At 44.6% G+C, this 27,183-nt stretch overlaps 1 protein-coding gene across 1 annotated transcript in view; it reads right to left on the bottom strand.

Annotated features, from left to right (window-relative positions):
* The window catches only part of LOC126281455 (uncharacterized), a 457,459-nt gene extending 437,437 nt beyond the window's left edge, over nucleotides 1-20,022 (bottom strand). Inside the window, exon 1 of the mRNA XM_049980440.1 lies at nucleotides 19,727-20,022. Coding sequence (XP_049836397.1) covers nucleotides 19,727-19,795 — 69 coding nt within the window. The 5' untranslated portion in view covers nucleotides 19,796-20,022. The remainder of the gene's footprint in view (nucleotides 1-19,726) is intronic.
* Between the last annotated feature and the right edge of the window lie 7,161 nt (nucleotides 20,023-27,183).

Raw genomic sequence — 27,183 nt, 5'->3', positions numbered from 1 at the left:
CAATGTACGTTGCAAAAATTTTCTAAATCAATAAATCCTACAAAAAATTGTGCTGTATTTAAATGTGTAAATCATCTGTAGCTGCTAAAATAGCGCTAATCACGGAAGCCAAACCGCAGTGGCAGAGGAACGCTTACTTGTAGTTTCTAGAAATCGCATGAAAAGCTGCACAGTGCGAATTTATCGACTGATTTCTGGATACAAAGTCGTGGAAAGGTGATTTCTGCTGAAGCCAGTCATACAAAGCGCGCAGCCTTGTGCAAACAGTTGAGCAATTTCCGGAAGCCGCCACAGCGTAGATGCTATGACAGATGCGTGAACAGGAAACCAAGCGTGGCACATACCAGCACCAAGGCCGCAAGTGTTGTCTGACATTCCTTGCAGATCATAACTCCACTGAACTACAACTCAGGCGGGCTATAAAACTGTGATACAGGCGATCAACGCATCAAACTGTGTAATTCCACCTTGTTCAAGTACTTAACTGCGCAGTGGTAATAGCACGTCTACCCTAATAACAAGGAAACCAGTGAGAGCGAGGTCGCCAATTATGTTTACGGCATTCGAAGCCCCACATATTGTCTGTGCTGCAATCACTACATTGGCTGCTAATGGCAACAGGGCACGGGACTGAAGGTATTCAATGGTGAGCACAGCATGAAGCTACGGTGTAGTGGAACTACTTACAAGGGAACCTTTCCATCGCACCCCCCTCAGATTTAATTATAAGTTGGCACAGTGGATTGGCCTTGAAAAACTGAACACAGATCTATCGAGAAAACAAGAAGAAGTTGTGTGGAACTATGAAAGAAATACGCAAAATATACAAACTGCGTAGTCCATGCGCAAGATAGGCAACATCAAGGAACGTGCGATCTCAGGAACGCTGTGGTCCCGTAGTTAGCGTGAGCAGCTATTGAACGAGAGGGCCTGGGTGCAAGTCTTCCATTGAGTGAAGAGTTTAATTTTTTATTTTCAGACAATTATTATCTGTAATCAGTGTCGTATAGAATATATCAGATGTGTTTTTCTGTGGAGGAATCGGTTGACCTATGACCTTGCGATCAAATGTTTTCGGTTCCCATTGGAGAGCACGTCCTTTCGTCTACTAATCACACCGTTTTACGGTGCGGTCGCAAAAAACAGACACTAAACGTATTACAGAGAACAGAGACGTCAATGGACGAATGGACAGATCGTAACTTTGTGAAAATAAAGAAAATAAATTTTTCATTCAAGGGAAGATTTGAACTAAGGACCGCTCGTTTCGCAGCTGCTCACGCTGACCACGGGACCACGGAGCTCCTGGGCTCACGCTTTCCTTGATGTTGCCTATGTCGCACATGGACTACTCACTGTATATTTTGCTTCTTTTTTCGTAGTTCCACACAACTTCTTCCTGTTTTCTCGATTGATCTGTGTTCAGTTTTTGAAGGCCTATCCACTGTGCCAACTTATAACTAAATCTGACGGGGGTGCGATGGGGAGGTTCCCTTGTTAGTTGACGAGTAACTCACAGTAGTGCTACAGTGCTATAAACAGTGATATTGATAAAAATCAGATCAGTGGCAACGATAAACAAAGCAAACATTGCATTGTATCTACAACAACAGTTGCCGAAGTTAAAATTTCGCCAGAATGGAATTCGAGGGATTTAACAGACTGAGAAACAAGTGGCGGATGAAGTATCAGCGTTTCTGCAAATTGAGTCAGTGGAATGTGGAATGTACAAGCTTGTCTGTGCGGACAATGTACGTGATGAGTACAATGATAGCGATACATGCTTGACAAGTGAAACTGATATTGAAACAAGTGTCGAGCCACGTAGTTCATCATCCTTGTCGGTTAGGGAGCCTCAAATCCCATTTTCAGTGAAACGCAGTAAAGAACAATCGTTGTCCAAGGAGCAGGTACTAAACATAATCTGCAGCATAGTTTTTTATTTTATTTTATTTAGCGTTTTCCTAATACAGACTTATCCTAAAACTAAATTACATATACATATGTACATATTGGCACTCAAGAAACTCAAGTTCGTCTTTAGAACTGAATATACAATCCTCCAATCCAGCGCACTGCATCTGGAGTTGCTATAGGAAGTCCTCTTCGGCAGCATAGTAAAAAAAAACAATTATGAACAGATTTCGAACAAGTCTACATCAATATGACCGTTCAGTGCATAAGAACTGCGGATATTCAAGTGAGGACACAGCGCACTTGTTACAAAAACTGGTGTTTGCGTTTTTCAAGGATGCTCGACACAATTTAGAGGATGTGCATGATAGTAACATACTACGTAATGCACATCAAATTGCGTACGACATAGATTACAGCGATTTCAAAGGAAGTAGCAGATGATTGTATAACTTCAAACACTGCTACAGAATTGGAAGACGTAAAATAACTAAATTTCAAACAAAGTGTCAATATGACGATGCACAGCAAACTGAGGAATCGGCCCGAAAATGAGACAAATAAATTTAGGCCAACGTTCAGTAAGAAATTCATTTTCAGCTCTGACCGATCAGGATTTGAAGAGGAAATTCATTTGAAAGGAACCCAGGAAATCAGATGTACCAAGAGAGGTCTATCAGGATCAACAAACCTAAATGCCTTAACGCATTAGCATACAATTACGCCCATTGTTAATCTGTATTGTAAATTGGCTGGAAAGTTATGTATTGTACTGCGAGAAGTTGGAAGTGCTCTACCTAATACGATTTTTTCTCGTGTGTGTAATCTTGCAAAGGGCAGTAAGAAATGTTTACTTAACAACAAGCAAGATAGGGAAAACGGGCATAGAGCACTACAGCTGTGGTATAAGCACTGCTTTTAGCCAATACCTGGTCTAAATAACTTGCTTTTGCTTGGCTCCTGGTCTGCGTATAAAAATCATACTACTGTAGAGCAAGCTATTCCTTCTGAAAAGTGTATGACGTTGCAGTTCATATCACCTGGAACCTCTGGACAAATTCAGTCTCTGGATGTTTGCCCCCCCCCCCCCCCCCCTATAAAACGTATTATCGCACTACCTGCAGCTACGCCTTAAACGATACTGGTTCACAATAAGCACTACGACAGACTCTTTCGCATTGGGCTGCATGCCATCACATTCCATCAGTTCTCATCGTCCCGTTACACTAATATTAGTCTGTACGCATTCTTTAAGAGTGGATACGTAACGAAACGGCCTGCATTATTTGTATCTCCCAACGAGTTCGCCGTAGATCTTGATGGTGGAAACCTACTGCTCACTGTGCCGCGCCATTATTCATTCGGTGTTCATGGTGCAAGGTTAATGATTTCTTCTGAAAATTTCTTGAAAGTCGACGATGGCCATTTTGTTGAAGCGTAACACACACATGCCATAGAAGGTGGTCTCTGCCCCTCCCGCGCACTCATTTCCTGTCGCCCTCCTGATGCACATGGTGAGGCATTAGCAGCTAATATTTTTCCTGTCATAATTATTAACACAACAGTTTCAAATGAGCCTTGAGTGTATTGTGCCGGGGACTTAGAAACGACGGAGATGCTTCGTCCCGCCGTAGCCCTCAGTGGTACACAACCGCGCAACAGGCCACAGCAGTCCACCCACCTCACCGCCTACCCACACCGAACCCAGGATTATTGTGCGGTTCGGCTCCCAGTGGAACACCTTCCCACCCCGCCCCCGGGAACGTCTCATACCAGACGAGTGCAACCCCAAATGTTTGCGTGGTAGAACAATTATGGTGTACGCGTACATGGAGACAGTGTTTGCGCAGCAAACGCAGGGCCGGCATAGTCTAATTGAGGCGGAATAAGGGGAACCAGCTCCCACTCGCCGAGGCAGATGGAAAACCGCCTTAAAAACCATCCACAGGCTGGCCGGCACACCCGACCTCGACACTAATCCGCCGGGCGGATTCGTGCTGGAGACAGGCACGCCTTCCCGCTCGGGAATCAGCACGTTAGACCGCGCTGCTAGCCGGGTGGGCTAGCAAATGAGCCTTACTAAAAAAACTTGCAACCTCGCACTCACGGCGTTACTTATAAGATAACCAGTATTGCCCTTCAAACACAGCAGGATGTCAGTTTAGGACTTATCGTCCCGTCGCCTTATCCGGATCGAATCCTCCTCGCAGATAAACAACGTGACCTGGTAAGATGACACAGCCTACATTTGGTTTTTATGCTTTTTCCCACATCTCACTAGATAAATACCGAGCTGGTATCCTCGTTATGGCTCAGACACATGCTTCGCAAACAATGAGAGAAATTTCTCACTCTTGCACTTGGGATTTACTCTATACTCAGAGGCGACACACGTTCCGTCCTACGCAGTGAATAAGAAACTAATGATGATATGTTTTAAATCTCTTTAAACTCATAATCAACGTTGTGCAGTCCTAAAACATCGACTGCACAGCGACCAGCGCAGCGCCGCTAAACGGCATTAAGAAGGCGCTGACCCGCGTGTCAGGGAAAGAGCAGGCAGCTCCACAACCCCAGCAAGACAGAGTTCAGCGCTCTCTGTCAACGTTGATGTAAGCAGGCGCCCGTTGCTCGTCGACTCATTTCGGCCGCAACTTCTACAGCATCAGTACTGGATAAGTCTCTTTTCTTTGTAGAAATAAAATGTTATATTAATCAGCATGTGATACGTACAAATCAATATGGATTCCTGGTACCGGCCATCGCCAACTTCTTCCTTATTTGTGCGGACGCTGACTCGCACAGTAACTGACACAGCAATCCTCATCATCAGATGGAGTACACGGTGTATTGGGGTAGAATGCGCAAGGAAGTCGAATATGTCCTATTCAGTCCAGCACTTCCCCTGAGCTTGTTTGTCTGAGAAACCACAGAGAACTCAAATACAAACGGGGGATTTCAGCTGCAGTGCTCAGATAATGTTCTCGAAGTTTTGAAATTCTAACAATTACGAAAAAATAAATACAAGGGAGGCGACCTGCACATTTTGTTCATCTCTACATTTCTTTCTTCTTCCAAATCTCTTCTGACTAGTTTTCAAAATGTTCCGTGTATTATTGTGTACAAGCAATTCTCTGCATTCTCAGCAGCTTCAGGTGGGCATCTGCGTCAAATAATAAATCGATTAAGACTATAAAAATCATTGCATCAGAGTAGAACCTCTACTGACTTCAAACTTACGATCAAGAAAGTTGCTTACCATGAATGGAACAGCAATTGGGTTTTATCTCAGCACCGTTTAGACCGTGGTTCAACTATGTAAAACTAAGTACCTAAACGTCATGTGACGTCAATCCTTCGCACAAGGCTGGGACACGGGTGTTACCCCACATATTTGCGCTATATAAAAGTTCTGGTCTCTAGACATTGCGATGAGCATCAAACTGACGTGGCAGATGTGAATCATGTAAACTGGCATGCACGAAGAACAAGGAAGCACAAGAACTATTGAACAGGAAACTGTTTGCCCACTACCTGTAAGTGTTACCCCCTTACTGTATTGATTCGATTTTAAATAAGAACAGTTTGATATCTGAAACAAGCTAACATACAGATGTAAATTAATACAATAAGTCCATGTGGCTCAAGTACTGTTATGGAGACAGCCTGGTTTGAATTGTATATAAGGATTCCATCTTTTGTTCCCTTGTGTAATTCATACATTACGATTTGGTATCTCTGTACATGTAGACTCAAAGTATCTTGAATATGTCACTCCATCTGAAAACATTTGAAGACCAAACCTGTACGTAATGTAATTTCCTTAGCATACTGGTTATCCACAAAGCTAAGGTTACTCCGTCATTTTGCCTTAACTCAAAGTTTTTATGCTAACTTTGTACCGTTATAAATATTGCTGGCTGTATGCGTATTGTTGCCTAAAGCCAAAATAAAAAAATAAAATCAGTGGTAGGAGAGGTGTAAATGCGGGTCGAGAATCGTGCCCGTATAGTTCCGGGCTCGAGTCCCAGCCAAATACACACTTTTGATGAGCCAGAATGATTTAAAACGACGCACTTCCCGATGCAGAATTAAATTTGCATTCTTTCATCGTCTCTAATGATCTCGATGCCGACGGCACATGAAAAACATTATTTCCTTGTAATACTATTGGTCATCTTCGTAGTGTGTAACCGTAGGTTACTTCAAGGTATTATCAAAAAAATGGTTGTAGCCCATATCTGGCCGATCGCTGTCCATCTCTAGCTCATACCCACGAACAATTGCATGACTTTCTTGTAACACCGTCGGTCAACTTCGCGGTGCGCATATTAATGCTCACCTCTCAGGTCTGCGTGGCGTTCAGTACCTTTCGAGAACGCCTCCAAGGCCAGCAGGCAACCGCACTACCCCGAAGTTCTTAGCACCTACATACTAACTCCTGACACTCTCACTGCGTGACTGGACCGCTCGTACTTCCCGACAACGTTTTCTGAAAATTATTGTGAGTAAAGATATTAGCCCCACATGGAAAAAAAGAACTCTTGACAAGCAGTTACAAAGCAATCGTCACGTATTACATTCCACGTCGTGATACGAAGAACGTAGAAATGCTTGAAGATGAACATCCACTTCTTCTTCTGTCATTTCAAGGGCTTGGCATTGGCCCGTTCAGAAACCAAAGGAATTTAACAGAACTTTTGTATCCGACTCTTCACCGGCCGTCCTATATCCTGTCTTCCAGTTTGCTTACAATGTAATACTTGGCATGGCAGGCGCTCGGGTAGCATGCTTCTGATGTGGCTATACGACTTTTTTTTGTGGTGCCTAATCTCTTCTGTCATTGTAATCTACGCGCTTCAGTCCGGAACCGCGCTGCTGCTACGGTCGCAGGTTCGAATCCTGCCTCGGGTATGGATGTGTGTAATGTCCTTAGGTTAGTTAGTTTTTCGTAGTTCTAAGTCTAGGGGACTGATGACCTCAGATTTTAAGTCCCATAGTGCTCAAAGCCATTTGAACCATTGTCGTGTTCATACCTAGTTGCTGTCTTATACCTTCACTTCGCACTCTGTCTTTTGACGTTAATCCAGGAATGACCTCAGAGTCTTCATCCCAGGTACTTCAAGTCCTTGTTCTTTTCCTTTTCTTAGAGTGTAGTTTTCATATCATACATAAGAACAGGCTAAGCCACCGAGTTGTGCAGTCTTAGTGTTATCTTTTACCTTATAGCTCTGCCAAGGTGCCTTCCTATACAACCCTTTATAGCGCTTTGTTTCTGTATATTTTGAATCACATTCGAGTTAATTTTATGCACTGATGTATTTGCCCAGAGATATTTAAACGAATTAACTTATTCCCTCACTTTTATTGCTCGTTTTTTTTCTTCTTGCAAATTGTAAAATATTATTCAATCTCTCCACATTTTCTATTGAACCGCTTTCACTGTGTGGTTAGAGGATCCTGGTCTAACACAAATAAAATGTTTGATAACTTTATTCCTTCCCAAGTCCATCGTATTGGTTCTTTTAGAATCCCATCCTTCTACAAATTTGTTGACATACACAAAAGGATTGATGAAACTCACCCAGAAAAACAAAGGAACATCCAATTGTATCACAAAACAATTAAGAGTAGTACTTTGTTTGCAGGGCCATCTTCTGCAGCAGCTGTTGAAATATGTTATTATTGATTTTCCGTCATGAGCTTAGTGCAACTTAATTAAAGAAAATTACACCAGAGACGGTTCGCTTTTGTTTATAAAACTCGAAACGCATCCGGTGCAGTTCTCTGCAAGCTCAAGAGGGAAACGCAATAATATCCAATTAAGAGTAGAAGTGTGAATTGAAGTAACATAAAATACTTCGTTTTTAAGGTAGCTAAGCATTTTCTGTCGTCTGAATATCATGGCTGTACAATACTGGCGTGCATGCGTCACAGTCACTAAAGATCTGTACTTTTTGGTGTTTATCGTAATAGCGGAAACACACATTTTCAGGAACTCTGTCAGACGGAAACACAAATCATCGAAGCAGTGGAGGAAGCTTAATGTTTTTACCGTTAGGGTTTTAGAACGAACAGTCACCCACTCTTTCAAATCGGTCATCTTTGTTTTTATATATCACTTATTTCCTTCACTCTTAATCAGTATACATGTCTCTCAGTCCTTCATCTAGAGGGCACACAGTAATAGTAGATTAAACTCCATATCAACGTCAAAGACGGGACTTCTAAAGCGTAGGTTTGACGGTGTGTTACTGGCCGTACATAGCTACGACGAAGTAGATATTCTGCTGAAAGGCAAAGTTATCTTGGGGTCATTTCGACCAAGTGTTGACAAAAGTCAGTGTTTTTACGGTATAGGGAGGAAAATTGTTCGGGGGTAAAGGAATTCTACCTCAAAACTCCGAAAATCACTTTGTGATGCTTGACGACTGGTATTACGGATCATCTATCGCCTTTACGTAAGGCCAAAACTTTAGCATTTTGATCAGATCGATTGACAAAATTCTATTTTCTAAATCGTAAAATGCTTTTACCATTGCTTTTCTTACGCTCATTTTAGCTTCATTATGGCTTCTTTATCAAGAAGTCTTAGGCTCCTTGTGACTGAGGCTCGCTTTCTGTCCGTGTTTCATTTCCAATACATAATTGGAGAAACAAGGTTCAACCGAGAGTATACATAATTGTCTTCCCATGTTTCGGTCAAGTTTCACCATCATCAGTGAGTTCATTTTATTTTCTCTCTAATAAGAGGTAAAAGTTTTGCGTAACAACAGGTCTTATAGAGTTCTGGGATTACGGTATGACATTGTTGACAGAATATATACCTTAATATTAAATACTAATCAAAAAGTTATTTTTTCAAGTTTTAGCGCCATGTTTGACCTGAAGATAAGCAAAAGTCTTTCAAAAGCTTGACAGCCTTGCTTGATGTGTTGGAAAGATTTCCAATCTTATGTCTCCCGTCGCATGTAAAAGCTGGCCAAGATGATGTAGTCTCTGACATTGAGCTCAACGATTCCTATCGTTTTCTACTTAGTAGACGTAACTTTTGAATTAGGAAGGCTTATGTTCTGTCCTGCAACCTGACATTCCAAGACGAGATCCGATGCAAACGCCTATAGTTCTTCAAAGCCCTTTGCCAGTAGTTCAATATCATCTGCAAACCTATGGTTCTTAAGTCTCTTCCCGTTGATTCTGTTACGGCGTGAAGTCAAGCGCCGGCAGGCCAATCGGGAACGATGGAGAAGAGATGGCTGTGAGACGACGTCAGCCAATAGCACGCTGACCGACCCCTCTCCAGGACGACAACGCGACAGCAGCGGCCCCTATGCCGACAGACTGGCGACGCCCCAGTTGAATAGCGGCTTCAAGACTAGCGACTTGGACAGAAGCGTCAATGCTCGTTACTTCGCTTGTCCACTCTAAGTGGCACACACCTGGAATTGTTTATACTGAAGAAGATTTAACATTTCGTACTTCGCCCTTTGCTTGCGACACATCAGTGTACTTGCACAGTTAAGTATTGTATATTTTCATTTTTAATAAAACTCATCAATACGACTTGTTTGGATTGTATGTCTAGCGAACCGAGTAAGCAGGCTTCCTGGACTCCACATATTTGACGACGAGCATAGAGACATCATAGATTCTAATTCCGATTTCTTCTCACATCAGTTTTGACACTGACATTTCTGTCAGTACATATCAGTTTGGGATAGACGGGACCAACTTATTTATTCCTCTGTGAATTGAAAACTCTTGAGTTGGTCCGCTGACACCAGCAAAAACAGTAGAAGTTTCGTACAAATGATACAGGCCACCTTTGCCTTTTGCGCAGCTAACGCTTTCACGACAGTACCTGTTTTGATTTACGGCTGTGAAACCTAAACACTTCATGAATATACAAGATGGATATTTAGAACTACACAGCGAGACACGGAGAGGTTTATGTTGGGGTTTACAAGGAAAGATTAAAAAAAAAGGGATGAAGTAAGATCAATTACTGATGTCAAGGATACCCTGGAGAGAAAATCCGCTATGAAACGCCAATGGGCCGGCCATGTCGCCACAATAAATGATGACCAATGGACAAGGGCGGTGCTCGAATGGAGTCTGAGAGACGGAGAGTCCTAAACGACGATCATCAGACCGATGGAAAGATCGCTGGAGTCAACTGGTTGAATATCGTCCAAGACCTTCAATATTGTAAAAAGAAGTTGCAGACACCTGAGCTCAGTACTTAGAGAGGCATCATCATTTAGTGGTAGAAATGACTGATGATGATGATGATATACTTATTTTGTAGCTGTCTGTAGTACAGTTGATATAGTGTCCCATCTGTAATTACTCAGGATTTCTCAATGATATATCATATAAATGTCCCGAAATGCTATCAAGAGAAAAAAGAAACTTATTTATTTTCTCAATTTTTTAATGTTTTATTACTACAATTATTTGTCACGTTCAGCTGTCAACACTGATTTCTTACTATCTTTTTATCTATGGTTTGCTGCATTAACAGCTTTCGAAAATGTTGTGAAGGGATATTACTTGTGATAGAATGTGCAGGTCGGTGAATGCTGTGAGAAGGGTGTACGTAATTTGTCTGTACTTAGATTTTGTTGTTTGCACGCTGTCGTGTACCTATGTAAACGGCACTTATTAACATTTTCTTTTGTTTTTTGTGCGTTCCTTTGCATAGGTCTGTATAATTATTTATTATTTCTTTTCCTTATACCGCGGCTTTTTGTGTATTGTATTTTACTTGTGTTATAAGATTATGTGGAAGGCGGTTGTTGCTTTTGAGGATTTTTATGTCGGTGTTTGTTTACTTATGGTTCATATCCATAAGGCGCTTTAGTTTCTTTTAAATCTCTGATGGAACTATCTTTATTTCGAAGCAACTTCTTAAATGAAGAGAGAATAAGGGCTTCAGGTCCTACAGACGAGGAGATGAATACATACTGGGCCTTAGATATTCTGTCTGCACCGAGAAAGGTCGAGAAACGGGGAAAATCCGCCGTCGTTGAATCGTAGTGTCAGAAAGCTGGTACAACCGAGAGGTGGCTTAGTGGTTACGACAATGGACTTTCATACATAGCAGCACGACTCAAATGTTCACCTAACTAAACAGACGGATTGTTGTCAGCATGCCCTGCGATGAATGCGACAGACGATACGAAGGACAACAACACGAAAGTCAAGTGCAGCTCGTGACGTAAGCATGAGCCGGCCCTACAGGAAGCTTGGTGACGTATCCCCGCCGCGGGAAAACTTCAGTGCATCCGGTATTTCCACAGAGAATATTTCTTGCCGTTTGTCCATTCATGTCACTTGTGAGGAAAAAAAAAGAAAAAAACATGTTTATCCAAAATACACTCCTGGAATTGGAAAAAATAACACATTGACACCGGTGTGTCAGACCCACCATACTTACTCCGGACACTGCGAGAGGGGTGTACAAGCAATGATCACACGCACGGCACAGCGGACACACCAGGAACCGCGGTGTTGGCCGTCGAATGGCGCTAGCTGCGCAGCATTTGTGCACCGCCGCCGTCAGTACCAGCCAGTTTGCCGTGGCATACGGAGCTCCATCGCAGTCTTTAACACTGGTAGCATGCCGCGACAGCGTGGACGTGAACCGTATGTGCAGTTGACGGACTTTGAGCGAGGGCGTATAGCGGGCATGCGGGAGGCCGGGTGGACGTACCGCCGAATTGCTCAACAAGTGGGGCGTGAGGTCTCCACAGTACATCTATGTTGTCGCCAGTGATCGGCAGAAGGTGCACGTGCCCGTCGACCTGGGATCAGACCGCAGCGACGCACGGATGCACGCCAAGACCGTAGGATCCTACGCAGTGGCGTAGGGGACCGCACCGCCACTTCCCAGCAAATTAGGGACACTGTTGCTCCTGGGGTATCGGCGAGGACCATTCGCAACCGTCTCCATGAAGCTGGGCTACGGTCCCGCACACCGTTAGGCCGTCTTCCGCTCACGCCCCAACATCGTGCAGCCCGCCTCCAGTGGTGTCGCTTCTGCCTTGGTGCCAATGATGGTCGTATGCGTGTTTGGCGCCGTGCAGGTGAGCGCCACAATCAGGACTGCATACGACCGAGGCACACAGGGCCAACACCCGGCATCATGGTGTGGGGAGCGATCTCCTACACTGGCCGTACACCTCTGGTGATCGTCGAGGGGACACTGAATAGTGCACGGTACATCCAAACCGTCATCGAACCCATCGTTCTACCATTCCTAGACCGGCAAGGGAACTTGCTGTTCCAACAGGACAATGCACGTCCGCATGTATCCCGTGCCACCCAACGTGCTCTAGAAGGTGTGGGACTGGATGAAGCGTCGTCTCACGCGGTCTGCACGTCCAGCACGAATGCTAGTCCAACTGAGGCGCCAGGTGGAAATGGCATGGCAAGCCGTTCCACAGGACTACATCCAGCATCTCTACGATCGTCTCCATAGGAGAATAGCAGCCTGCATTGCTGCGAAAGGTGGATATACACTGTACTAGTGCCGACATTGTGCATGCTCTGTTGCCTGTGTCTATGTGCCTGTGGTTCTGTCAGTGTGATCATGTGATGTATCTGACCCCAGGAATGTGTCAATAAAGTTTCCCCTTCCTGGGACAATGAATTCATGGTGTTCTTATTTCAATTTCCAGGAGTGTAGATTTGACAGTACTTTTTTGATCCATTGGTGACGCAACTAGATGATCCAGTATGATCGAAACATCGTACTCTAATTAAACATGTGCAACGGAGATTGAACAATAAATGGCAGTTGTCTTCAGTTTGATGGTATTTGTAGTAGCACACTTTGTAACTTTTTACTGTTGCTACCTTACTTTCTGTTATAAATTGTACCGGAAGATGATCTGCAGCGCCGATTGGAACTGCTAGTCGGTCATACAAAACTGTGTTTGAGACGGTGTTTGTTAATTGTTTATACCTGTAATCTGCCTACAGGTTAGGTTGAGGTCTGCATCTACAAGTCTGGCAAGAGATGATATATAACACACTAAATAGCATATTCTGTGGCAGAAAAACCACAATGCCATCCTGTTTGCGAATTATGTGTTTTATTCGGAGGTTATTTAATTAAGACGACCCCTTGACACTGTTGCAATTTTCATAAATATTGGTTTACGTCTTGTTCTTCCTTAAATGCCGTGCATAATCAAGCACAAAAATTTGTCCGTCCCCACTGTTGATACAGGACAAGTCACAGTAGTTGCAATCTGATAGCAGTGTACACATTCGAAGCTCCTTTTAGAGTGCACTCTGATGTACAACGTTGCACTCCGGCACAGCACTGCGCTATATTGTCTGTAATACTACTGTGCAGCAGACTTGGGCGTCCTTCCTTCGGCACAGCCGCGTTACGCAAGCGATCTGGCAGCGCACCTTGACGCGGACGTCTCGTTTGGGGCGAAAGTGTTTCCTGTAGCAAAACAGCGCTACTTCATTCAGGAGGAACGCGTTCTATACCGACACAATATGAAGATAACTTAGCGTCGTCAGTTTCTCCCGACGGTCTCGTGAAGCGAAACGGAAGACTAATACGGTTTGCCTTGTGGACAAAAATAGCTATCACATTTCGCAACTGAGACATATTTCGTTTCATAACCACACACCTTTGCCTAACTGATTCAGGAGTGTTAATAAGTTTTAATATTTTCGCTCTTCTATATATGTCCGTTGGCTGTTCTACACTTAAGAGCCAAATAAACTGGTACACGTGCCTAATATCGTGTAGGGCCCCGGCGAGCACGCAGAAGTGTCGCAACACGACGTGGCATGGGCTCCACTAATGTCTGGAGTAGTGCTCGAGGGAACTGCTACCATAAGTTCTGCAGAGCTGTCCATAAATCCGTAAGACTACCACAGGGTGGATATCTCTTCTGAACAGCACGTTGCAAAGCATGCCAGATATGCTCAATAATGTTCATGTCTGGGGAGTTTGGTGGCCAGCGGTAGTGTTTAAACTCAGAAGAGTGTTTCTGGAGCCATTCTGTAGCAATTCTGGACGTGTTGGGTGTCGCATTGTCCTGCTGGAATTGCAAGTCCGTCGGATGGCTCAATGGAATGGATGCAGGTGATCAGACAGGATGCTTACGTACGTGTCACATGTCAGATCCGTATCTAGACGTATCAGAGGCCCCGTATTCACTCCAACCGCACAAGCATAGCACCATTACAGATCCTCCACCAGCTTGAACAGTCCCCTGCTGACATGCAAGGCGCATGGATTCGTGAGGTTGTCTCCATACCAGTACACGTAAATCCGCTCGATACAATCTGAAACGAGACTCGTCCAACCAGGCAACATGTTTCCAGTCATCAACAATCCAATGTCGGTGTTTACGGGTCCAGGCAAGGCGTAAAGCTTTGTGTAGTGCAGTCATCAAGGGAACACGAATGGGCTTTCGTCTCCGAAAGACCATATAGATGATGGTTCGCAAGCTGACACTTGTTGGTCGTCCCGCATTGCAATTTGCGGAAGGGTTGCACTTCTCTCAAGTTAAACGATTCTCTTCAGTCGTCGTTGATCCCGTACTTGGAAGATCTTTTCCCGGCCGCAGCGATGTCTGAGATTTAATGTTTTACAGAATTCCTGATATTCACGGTGCACTCGTGAAATCGTCGCAAGGGAAAATCCCCACTTCATCGCTTCCTCGGAGATGCTGTGTCCCATCGCTAGTGCGCCGACCAGAACACCACGTTCAAACTCACTTAAATTTTGATAACCTTTTAGTGTAGCAGCAGTAACCGATCTAGCAACTGCGCCAGACACTTGCTGTCTTATATAGGCGTTGCAGACCGTAACGCCGTATTCTGCCTGTTTTGCATATCTCTGTATTTGAATACGCATGCCTATACCTATTTGTATGGCTCTTCGGCGCATTTGCCCTTCTGGACTAAAAACCAGGAAACTGCCTTTTACACACTGGTGTGTAAAAATACGGACGAAAGTATATTTCGCATGGTGTGTCACCGCCAAGTAACACATTCGATGAAGCTTGGACCATACGCACAAAGAACTGCTACAGTATACCGCAGAAGGTAACTGAAAGAAATACGCAATGAGACTAACAGAAATGATACTATTATTTGAAGACAATAATTACACTGAACTCACCACGATTTATGATTATGGACATTACAAAAGGCGGTATATTGGTCTTAATAAAGTGTGTGTTCACCACGGACGGCAATGTATGAAGAGAAAGCAAAGTGAAGACATCAACCAGAGGTAAATCTGTACCGGTTGAGTGAGAAGTTTGTCTTAAAACGACTAAGTGCTACTGGAGGTAGTACTATTTTGTTTACAAAATGTTTCATTCAATCGAAGAGGAGGTACACTTAGCTAACATGGAATCTGAACCATTAAATCTGACATTTTTCATGGACAGTTGTAGATATCAAAGTAAGTTTAAGAAAAAATAGCAGAGCGCAAAACGAACATGTTATTCAGTTGAAACTTCCTGGAAGAATAAAACTTTGTGACCGACCGATACTCGAACTCGGGACCTTTGCCTTTCGCTGGCAGGTGCTCTACCATCTGAGCTGCCGAAGCACGTCTCACGCCCGGACCTCACAGCTTTACATCTACCAGTATCTCATCTCCTACCTTCCAAACTTTACAGAAGCTCTCCTGCGAACCTTGCAGAACTAGCACTCCTGAAAGAAAGGAGACTCCGCCACACACCGTTGGGTGGCTTGCGGAGTAAAAATGTAGATGTAGATATGGCTTAGCCACAGCCTAGGGGATGTTATTCAGTTGTTTCAAAGCCCCTTGTTGCTGGGTGGTAGTCAGCCACGTGTCGTTTGTGGTCAAGCTTTCGCGCCCGAAGTCATTTTAAAAGTAAGCCGGCCGGAGTGGCCGTGCGGTTCTAGGCGCTAGTCTGGAGCCGAGCGACCGCTACGGTCGCAGGTTCGAATCCTGCCTCGGGCATGGATGTGTGTGATGTCCTTAGGTTAGTTAGGTTTAATTCGTTCTAAGTTCTAGGCGACTGATGACCTCAGAAGTTAAGTCGCATAGTGCTCAGAGCCATTTCATTCCAAGTAAAATTTGTATGGGTGTATCACAGAGCAGATGCGAAAAGGATGTTGCGATGTCTCAGCTAGCGTCGTATGTGACATACCTCAGCACCGCAATGAGTCCCATCTACGATGAGTCAGTAAGGCCCATCACTCCAGATGACACATCATAAGAGCACTTTATTATACTTTGCAATGATTCAGAAGGTTAAGCTAGGAGGAGGGAGGGAAGGGCTTATTCCTAAGCTGAATGGCCAGTGATGGAAGACATTCACAACTTTTGCCACGGGCAAAGCAACAGTGAAACGAAATTCAACCGAAACTTGCACATTATATATAGAACTGCCACCAGCGTCCCATGGCGAACGTCGATTCGAAGAATTCTTCTGAAACAGAACTGATCGGAGTACAGATGACAACTAATTTTTTTTCCTCGCATAATGCACATTGCGTATTGGGTACTAAAACTCTGAAAGAATTTTTGTCTGGCAATATCATTCCTATGTTGCAATCATACTAAACAGTTACAATGACTGCTATTAAAATTGAAAATGGTAATAGTAACAAGTCGATCAATCGTGAGTCCGAAGCAGGTCTTGAACACCGCCACGTTTTGCTAGCTGCGACTTCTTATAGACCACGCCTACCTTATACTCATTCGCTCAGGGAATTAGAGAATGGGACACAGGTTACCTTGTAATCCTAGACACGGTACTATCTGGCACTTGCGAATAGTGTTGTAAAGATCAAAGGCACAGCAAGTGACAAGAAATTCTCAAATTCCTAAAGTCAAATTTTCCGTGGCTCGATCGATAAAAAATGGAACGCTTTTCCTACACGATTACTTTGTTGTCAATCTGGTAAGGTATTTTTTTCCTCAGGAACGGATAGAGTTATGAAGTTGAAATTTACGGTCCCTTGACAGGGCAAAAATTTTAACTTTCTAGCTAAGTGCACTCTAAGATACGGCCACATGTCAAATATTTTGATGCTCGCAAAATCATGCGTCAAAACCTATAGATGAGCTGTCTATGTACATAATTCAGTTTGTATGAAACACTCGAGCGTGAGTCTTACTTACACTTGTCCGTTTTTCTTTTCGCTAGTCTGATCCACCAAAGTGGCACCGTTACAGTAAAATTTATGTAGAGAACTTTGGTTGTAGCGTATCAACATGAGCCGCAGCGGTAATAGTACTCGACAATAATATGACGTAAAACCTTAAGCAACCTTCCCTAACAGACAAATCGCAATATTAATATTTTCTCATCGAAACAAACTAAATTAAAGGAAAGAAAACATTTGATACCTGAGCCTAGGAAGAGACGAATATTCTAGAGAGCAACTATTGCGTTGTCTGCGCCGGCCATTAGTCAGAAGTTCACAGAACCATGCGCTCATTCACATTCCTGTCACGCGAGGTGTGAATCGCTGCAGTTCCCGGAAGGATAGCGACAATTCGAACCAGGCACACGAGTACTCCAGTGTGAAAAGCCGGAAGGTCGTAATATACGTTGGCTGCTGCATACACGTCTGACAGAAGGATGTTAAGATGCATGAACAAGTTAGCGTGGTGAATGTCGCTGACGTAACAACAGCGATATGGGAAGGAAACTGAAACACAAACTGCTTACATACGTTTCTTTTCCATACAACCAGTCGTAAAGCATAGTGCCTCAGATAAACATTTAGTATTTTTGCTTTATAAGACGCGAGCAGGCAATTCATAGTTGATATGACACACATCATCACAAGGTAAGACTCTTATTAAATGGCAGGGGGTACTCCACCGAAATAACAGGTCAACATTGTAATAAGTTGACACTAACGTTACAATCACTTTAGAGCAGAAAAGAGAAATATACCATGTGTTGTATAGGGCCCAGAAGGTGGGAAAGTCCCAAATGGACCAAGAAATTAAAGGGAAAGCGAAGGTACATGGTTGGATCCATATACATAGGTTATATAGGATGAGTCTGGAGGAAAGTACACGCTTCGAGGGCTGATATTATTAGTGTCTGAACGAAAAAAAGAAAAAAAAAACAGTCGGACATATGCCCTATTCTAAATTGTTTGATAGATAGAACAAATATATGCATTGTTATTTATTTTCTGCATTATTCAAATATTGTGATTGTTTACAAGGTACCACAGTAGTGTAGAAGAAGCTAAGGCGAAAAATTTGATACAGGAGGCTTTGATACGGGAAACTCTCAAACTGGCCTCTAAAATCTACCTAAGCTACAGAGTACGCGCATCGCACGAGAAATATAGGCTATTTTGGATGAAATTTAACGTAGTTTAATTGTGTACTGCGACACGTTTTCGCTGAATGGTGGGGTTTTCGAGTCATTCAAGAAAAACGTACAAAAGTGATATTAAATATGTTCTGTCTCGGAAACCATTCGGAACAGGGTGTACGACCATATGAAGTTTTTGTTTAGAATCATTCAAAGCGTGTACCTATCCTTCTTACTCACCCTGTATTTTATTCCAGAGTGATATGTGCTAAGCATAAACAGAGCCAACAGATGCATCTTTGTGTGTTTAGCTAAGAATTTTCGAAAGCGACGTCACATATTCGGGAAAGGAGATAGACAATAAAAAAAAATTGTGATATTTTTATCACCTGAAAGACAACGAAAGAAAAAAAGAAGAGAAATAGCATCGAAAAAATAGGAAACTAATGTGAAAAAAACTTCACTGCTGGAAATACGTTTGGCATGAGAGGTATCCTAGATTAGCTAATCTCGTGAAGATAAACAATGTTAAAGAGAGTAGCTTATGTTATGTGGCTAATTGTGGGTACTGAAGTTCACAGAAAAACGCACTCATTTACATTCCCCTCTCTCTGCAGGATATGTTGTACAAAGCGTACAATAAATTCTTATCTCCTTGCACCATATTACAATAGACCACGGAACTAGAGCTGCTGCTATATCTTTATGTAGCAGATATTGCTCCTGTAGCTGTGTTTCTAGGTCTTATTTTATTTGCAATCGATTTCGACGATACATTACACTATTTCAGGCCTCTACAGTACCATACGTGGAAACTGGGCAGTTATCGTTATGCATCTCATTTACGATACAAGAAAGTCTGTCCGCTGAGCTGCATCTTCTGTCCTGCTAAAAGGTTTTACCCATACTACACCAAAAAAAAAAAAAAAAAAAAAAAATTCTTGGTGATGTTAACTTTCGAGAGCGATCTTTCGCAATCATTCGTAAGTGTATCAAAACAGAAACAAAGATGAATCAGTTTATGTTTTGCGTTGATTACAATGACGCTAGATTTGTTTTAACAGCGTCTTGGACTGGCATAAATGCAGATGACAAACTCGCCCAATATACTTTCATGAGGTGGTGCCCCAGAGCTCTTACATATTTGAAAAATGTCATATTACCGACCTGAGCTGCTGGTTTCAGCCATCTGACCGTCATCAAGTTCATAAAAATACTCACGGCATCATATTAGGCGAGATATAAAATCGTTATCGTCGGTTGATAAAACCATGAATACTACGGTGCCATCACGTCGTAATATAAATTACGTCGCCAGTAGTAGGGAGAGCACACATTCGTGTTGAAACTGCCATTGGCGTCCTTTCTGCGGGACTGGGAGTGTGGTGGGTGCAAGCCAACGTGGGCTCGCGGCAGAGCAGCTGTGATCATAGTCGGCACACAGCTGACGCTTCACCAGTATACTGCAGAGCAGTGGTCTGTCTAGCACTACTTTGCCGTCGCCGCCTTACCTTTATGAAGCAGGCGTTCAGCAGCACTGCCGCGGCGAAACGAAGCACAGCGGACTTCACGCTAGCCATGGCGCCTCCAGCAACTAAACACGTGTCTTTGTCTCGGAGAACAGAAAGCACCGGCGACGCACAAGTGTTCCGCAGGACGACGCTGTAGTAGAAGTCAGCAGTGAAACGTGCGCGGGACGTCAGGGAGTGCGTGTCATGGCCGCACACGGCAGCGGCTCGGTCGCGACTGGCGCTGGCGAGGCCAGGTGGGCTGTGACGTCACGGCCGCCACTTTCCCAGCGCAGACTGGAAACTGGAAGGGGCAGCGCAGCCTGGCGCAACCGCCGGCGATGGCTGCTGAGCCACCAGTCTGCGGCACGCAGCCGAAGCCACAGGTGGGCACGCCGCGCCCAGCAACGGAACTTCCAAACATTCCACAGCGCACATAACGTTAAGAACCTCGCTGAAGAAAATTTCCAATAGCCTTTTTATTGACAGGGCTATTGAGGCAGTTGAGAATGCCATCGCGGTTGAATGAGGCCTCGTCTATGGACAATACAAACTGTAATAATTTCGGCACTGCTTGACTGCTCTCTGTATTCCTTTAGACGCTTCTTGAGTGGGTCCCCACGAAAAAACCAGTGATCATAAGAGAATGAAACTGTGTGGAAACATTTTTAAGGACACGCGGGAGAGAAATTACGAACAAATCATTGAAAGAAACACACTTAGAGGTTAACGTTCCGAGAGTGAAATTTTCACTCTGCAGCAAAGTGTGCGCCGATACGAAACTTCCTGACAGAGCAAAAATGTGTGCCGGACCGAGACTCGAAATGGTGGAACTAAAGCTCTGAGCCGGCCGCTGGTGGCCGAGCGGTTCTAGGCTCTTCAGTCTGGAACCGCGCGACCGCTACGGTTGCAGGTTCGAATCCTGCCTCGGACACGGATGTGTGTGATGTCCTGAGGTTAGTTAGGTTTAAGTAGTTCTACGTTCTAGGGGACTGATGACCTGAGATGTTAAGTCCCATAGTGCTCAGAGCCATTTGAACCATTTGAAAGCTGTGAGGACGGATGGTGAATCGTGCTTCGGTAGCTTAATCGGTAGAACACTTGCCCGCAAAAGGCAAAGGACTCGAGTTCGAGTCTCGCTAAGGCACACAGTTTTAACATGCCAGGGAGTTTCAGGGTAGCATTTGTTAATTACGTACTAGAGAGGGGTCGTTTGCGAACGAACGGGTCGAAAGGAACGGTCCACCAAGATGAACGGAACGAGCAAGGAACGAATTCTAAGGAACAGTCTTTCATAGTTCTCTTCGGTCGAGGCTTTCTACTTATAGTTCCAGGGAAACAGTCGGTCTCGTTCGTCTCGGTCTCGTCCTTCGCGTGGCCACTCGTCGCAGTTCCACTGCCGACTGCTCATAGTTTGTTCAGTATCGAGTTGACGTTGTTCGTTTCTTTCGCTTCGCACGTCCATTCTAGATCGGTCTCAAACCTTTTTTTGAACTCTGAACTTCTGGTTCTTTTCGTATTCTATTCAGCGTCCACGACCGGTAATTAAAATGTATTTTATAATTACGTAAATTACATAAAAAGTACGTGGTGTTTCATACATACATCTTTTCAGGTAACAAAACGGCGTATCAGCTTACTTCACTATTCCGATGAACAGCAGAAGAAATACTTGTAAAAAGGCAAGATTTTTTGTTATTACACATGCAAAGAACGTCGGCACGGCACATACGAGTGGCCATTTTCCGTCTTTTTTTTATCCAAGGTAAAAGAACATGTTCATTGTTATGGAAGGCAGACCGACTTACAACCAAATGAAACCCGACCGTCGTAATCGAGTGTTTAATGTCAAATTTTGTAAAGAGAATATGATAACTCCTATAATATTACACTCCTGGAAATTGAAATAAGAACACCGTGAATTCATTGTCCCAGGAAGGGGAAACTTTATTGACACATTCCTGGGGTCAGATACATCACATGATCACACTGACAGAACCACAGGCACATAGACACAGGCAACAGAGCATGCACAATGTCGACACTAGTACAGTGTATATCCACCTTTCGCAGCAATGCAGGCTGCTATTCTCCCATGGAGACGATCGTAGAGATGCTGGATGTAGTCCTGTGGAACGGCTTGCCATGCCATTTCCACCTGGCGCCTCAGTTGGACCAGCGTTCGTGCTGGACGTGCAGACCGCGTGAGACGACGCTTCATCCAATCCCAAACATGCTCAATGGGCGACAGATCCGGAGATCTTGCTGGCCAGGGTAGTTGACATACACCTTCTAGAGCACGTTGGGTGGCACGGGATACATGCGGACGTGCATTGTCCTGCTGGAAAAGCAAGTTCCCTTGCCGGTCTAGGAATGGTAGAACGATGGGTTCGATGACGGTTTGGATGTACCGTGCACTATTCAGTGTCCCCTCGACGATCACAAGAGGTGTACGGCCAGTGTAGGAAATCGCTCCCCACACCATGATGCCGGGTGTTGGCCCTGTGTGCCTCGGTCGTATGCAGTCCTGATTGTGGCGCTCACCAGCACGGTGCCAAACACGCATACGACCATCATTGGCACCAAGGCAGAAGCGACTCTCATCGCTGAATACAACACGTCTCCATTCGTCCCTCCATTCACGCCTGTCGCGACACCACTGGAGGCGGGTTGCACGATTTTGGGGCGTGAGCGGAAGACGGCCTAACGGTGTGCGGGACCGTAGCCCAGCTTCATGGAGATGGTTGCGAATGGTCCTCGCCGATACCCCAGGAGCAACAGTGTCCCTAATTTGCTGACTGCTGTCGACAGGATGTCTCAAGTGGATTCCATACTTCTAGGTCTCCAAAGTGGTTTTGACACCGATCCTCACAATCGTCTTCTATCCTCACAATAGAAAACGATTGCGAGGATCGGTGTCAAAACACGTCTCGTCTTCTATCCTCACACTGTCCGCAACTCGTGGTTTCGGGGTAGCGTTCTCGCTTCCTGAGCACGGGGTCCCGGGTTCGATTGCCGCTGGGGTCAGGGATTTTTACTTGCCTCGTGATGACTGTGTGTTGTTGTGTCGCCTCCATCATCATCATCATCATTCATCACCATTATGGTCGGAGGAAAGCAACGGCAAACCACCTCCACCAGGACCTTGCCTAGTACAGCGGTGCTGGTCTCCCGTTCGTTCCCCTACGCTCTGTCAAGGGGTATGGGACTTCATCATTCTCACAATAGTCTTCCAATTAAATCGTGTACCTATGGAGCATAGTCTCAGTTGTGCGACTAGATTGATAATTTCCTGTCAGAAAGATGACAGTTCCTAGTAAATCACGGGGTGTCAACGAATGAAAGAACTGATATCTAGGGTTCCCCAAAGAAGTGTTGTAGGTCCTCTCCTGCTCTTAATCCATATAAACGATTTAGTAGACAATATAAGCAATTCTCTTTTATTGTTTCCAGACGAGGCTGTCGTTTTCCGTCTAGTAAACTCGATAGAAAATCAATACGGATTACCAAAGATTTTGACAAGATATCTGTATGATCGAAAAGTAGCTATTGACCATGAACAATAAAATATGTGAAGTCCCACGCATGCGCACAAAAACGGTGAATTTTGTTTTGACGATAAATCATACAAATTCAACTAAATATCTACGAATAACTTAAATTGGAACCATCACAAGGAAAATGTGGGGAGACGAACCACTGACCGTGTTTGCCAGAACACTTCCAAGATGTAACAATTCTACTGAAGAGACTGCTTACACTACGATTGACAGTCCTCTTATGCGGCATTGCTGCGTGGTATGGTTTTTTTTACCAAATAAAACTGGCGGAACAGGGGAGAGTGAGTCACGGATATGATAAGCGACTTGGGGTGATAATCGTCTCGTTGTGCCGAGATCGTTCCACGAAATTTCGATCATCAACTTTCTCCTTCGAATGCGAAAAATATTGTCTTATCCCACGCACATAGAAATACACGACTATCTTGATAAAATAATGGAAATCAGAGCTCGCACGGAAAGATTTATGTGTTCATTTTCTCACATGCTATTCTAGAATGGATCAGTGCATAACTAGTCTGAAAGTGATTCTATGAACTCTCTGTCAAGCACTTAAGAGTGAATTGCAGAGTAGTGATCTAGATGTAAGTTCAGAATCATTCGGGCCCCAATGTTTGAACATGTTCATGATGAGGGTGTTACTGTTGTTCGTCCTTTGATCTCTATAGTATCTTTTGTAGTGTGCATCTCAAGAGCAAGTTGAGGGTGACTTATTGATTAACTATGTTCCGTAAGATCCATAATCATTGTCAAATTCTACTTTGGGACAATTCTTCCTTGATTGCGTTGGCTATCTCTTTGTCGTTTGTGGTATGTATTCAGTTTTTATCCACAGTGATAAATTCCTTCCAGTTAGAATGATGCCTTCTGCAAAACTTTTCTCAGCGCATTCATTCATTCATTCGGATTTCCGGGGCACTACATCATAGTGCTGCGCCGTATTAAATATGTATCTGGAAGTTACTAATCAAAAGTGCTTGTATTTCGAACCATTAACGGTTTATAAACAGTTGTGAACTCCGCTGTGGGCACATCACTAACTACTGCATATCGTTTTTCGAGGTAGCGTCAGCAATGTCTCAGTGCAATGGACAACGTTTATCATGAAGTATAAATATTTAAAAAAATTATATATTGTTTCTTTCTCTGTCAGTTGCAGATTTTTACAGCGTGAGAGTAATCATATTCCAAATAATGTGCAACTGGACCAAGTTCAGATCCATGTAGTTGCATTCGCAACCCATCGTATCTATATTGTATCTAAACATGAGAATACCGAAAATATACACTCCTGGAAATGGAAAAAAGAACACATTGACACCGGTGTGTCAGACGCACCATACTTGCTCCGGACACTGCGAGAGGGTTGTACAAGCAATGATCACACGCACGGCACAGCGGACACACCAGGAACCGCGGTGTTGGCCGTCGAATGGCGCTAGCTGCGCAGCATTTGTGCACCGCCGTCGTCAGTGTCAGCCAGTTTGCCGTGGCATACGGAGCTCCATCGCAGTCTTTAACACTGGTAGCATGCCGCGACAGCGTGGACGTGAACCGTATGCGCAGTTGACGGACTTTGAGCGAGGGCGTATAGTGGGCATGCGGGAGGCCGGATGGACGTACCGCCGAATTGCTCAACACGTGGGGCGTGAGGTCTCCACAGTACATCGATGTTGTCGCCAGTGGTCGGCGGAAGGTGCACGTGCGCGTCGACCTGGGACCGAACCGCAGCGACGCACGGATGCACGCCAAGACCGTAGGATCCTACGCAGTGACGTAGGGGACTGCACCGCCACTTCCCAGCAAATTAGGGACACTGTTGCTCCTGGGGTATCGGCGAGGACCATTCGCAACCATCTCCATGAAGCTGGGCTACGGTCCCGCACACCGTTAGGCCGTCTTCCGCTCACGCCCCAACATCGTGCAGCCCGCCTCCAGTGGTGTCGCGACAGGCGTGAATGGAGGGACGAATGGAGACGTGTCGTCTCCAGCGATGAGAGTCGCTTCTGCCTTGGTGCCAATGATGGTCGTATGCGTGTTTGGCGCCGTGCAGGTGAGCGCCACAATCAGGACTGCATACGACCGAGGCACACAGGGCCAACACCCGGCATCATGGTGTGGGGAGCGATCTCCTACACTGGCCGTACACCTCTGGTGATCATCGAGGGGACACTGAATAGTGCACGGTACATCCAAACCGTCATCGAACCCATCGTTCTACCATTCCTAGACCGGCAAGGGAACTTGCTGTTCCAACAGGACAATGCACGTCCGCATGTATCCCGTGCCACCCAACGTGCTCTAGAAGGTGTAAGTCAACTACCCTGGCCAGCAAGATCTCCGGATCTGTCCCCCATTGAGCATGTTTGGGACTGGAGAAGCGTCGTCTCACGCGGTCTGCACGTCCAGCTCGAACGCTGGTCCAACTGAGGCGCCAGGTGGAAATGGCATGGCAAGCCGTTCCACAGGACTACATCCAGCATCTCTACGATCGTCTCCATGGGAGAATAGCAGCCTGCATTGCTGTGAAAGGTGGATATACACTGTACTAGTGCCGACATTGTGGGTGCTCTGTTGCCTGTGTCTATGTGCCTGTGGTTCTGTCAGTGTGATCATGTGATGTATCTGACCCCAGGAATGTGTCAATAAAGTTTCCCCTTCCTGGGACAATGAATTCACGGTGTTCTTATTTCAATTTCCAGGAGTGTATATACAACAAAGGGAATCAGAGCTCGCACGGAAAGTGTTATGTGTTCATTTTCTTACTTGCTATATTATATACACACTTCTGCCAATGGACACTTTCCCCGACTCCTAGCGCCAGTGATCCTAGGTCGAAGAGAAATTCGGACCTCATACAGCGAGCCCAGAGACGCGGATTTGGGGGCATTCTGCAACCACATATCGGAGCCGCAATGGGTTGCATATCAGCTGCAGCAACATGCTTAAACTAAATCTTTTTTATAGTCCCTTACGTAACACAATTAACAATGTAACCACTGAGGATACCGTAAGAGTGACGAATCATTCTTGAGCGAATGAAATGAATATACAGGACACTAAGTGGGTGTAAACAATATGGTGTCGGAGTTTGGTACAACAGCGACTGCGAGTTCAAAAAAATTAAAAAATTAAAAACACAGTCAAAGAAATTCTTATTTAATGTAGTGATACTGTTTACAGTAGGACCGTCAAAGGAAGCTGGAGGAATTTTATTGAGTGCCAGTGTCACGAGGAACATGCGTAGATGCAAAAGGTAAGGATGTTCAAAGGAAACAGTGGTATTTCGAAGTTGGGTGTGGACTAATAAAGACAGACGTAGTCATCTTAAAGCTGTCTACCATTTAACTAGTGTAAATTGCAAGGAAGGCATCTGAACTGGAGCAGAGCTAAGAGACAAGAGAGTGACAAGTGCCTCTCCATAGGCAGATGCGAGACGTAGCCACACTGACCCACGACTCCTGGCTGCTTACTAAAAGGATGATGGGATATGCTGCAGAAGGCTCTGTACTCCCCTGGTCCTTCGATTCACCACTCGTGTGGCAGGCAGCATGCGTACCTGGCTACAACAATAGGGTCCACGCCTTAAAATCTTAAGGATAAACTTGTAAATAATGGAAACTAAGTTATAGTGATCCAAGTTGACACTGACCACCGGGGTAGCACAATGTGGGCACTATCTACATTTGCGCACACATCCTGAGAACTATTGTGAAGCGGATGACCGAGGATGCTTAGCATTGTACCAAACTTTAGGCTTTCTTTCTTCTCCAATCACATAAGGAGCGCGACAAGAATAACTGTGTAACTCCTCCATGTGCGCTGTAATTATGCTCATCTTGTTTGCCGGGACAATTCGGGAGCGGTTTGTGGGGGGCTTGAAGTACGTCTCTAAAGTCT

The sequence above is a fragment of the Schistocerca gregaria genome, chromosome 7 (assembly GCF_023897955.1).
Source record: "Schistocerca gregaria isolate iqSchGreg1 chromosome 7, iqSchGreg1.2, whole genome shotgun sequence".
Lineage (NCBI taxonomy): Eukaryota > Metazoa > Arthropoda > Insecta > Orthoptera > Acrididae > Schistocerca > Schistocerca gregaria.
This window is presented reverse-complemented; position numbering and strand designations above follow the sequence as displayed.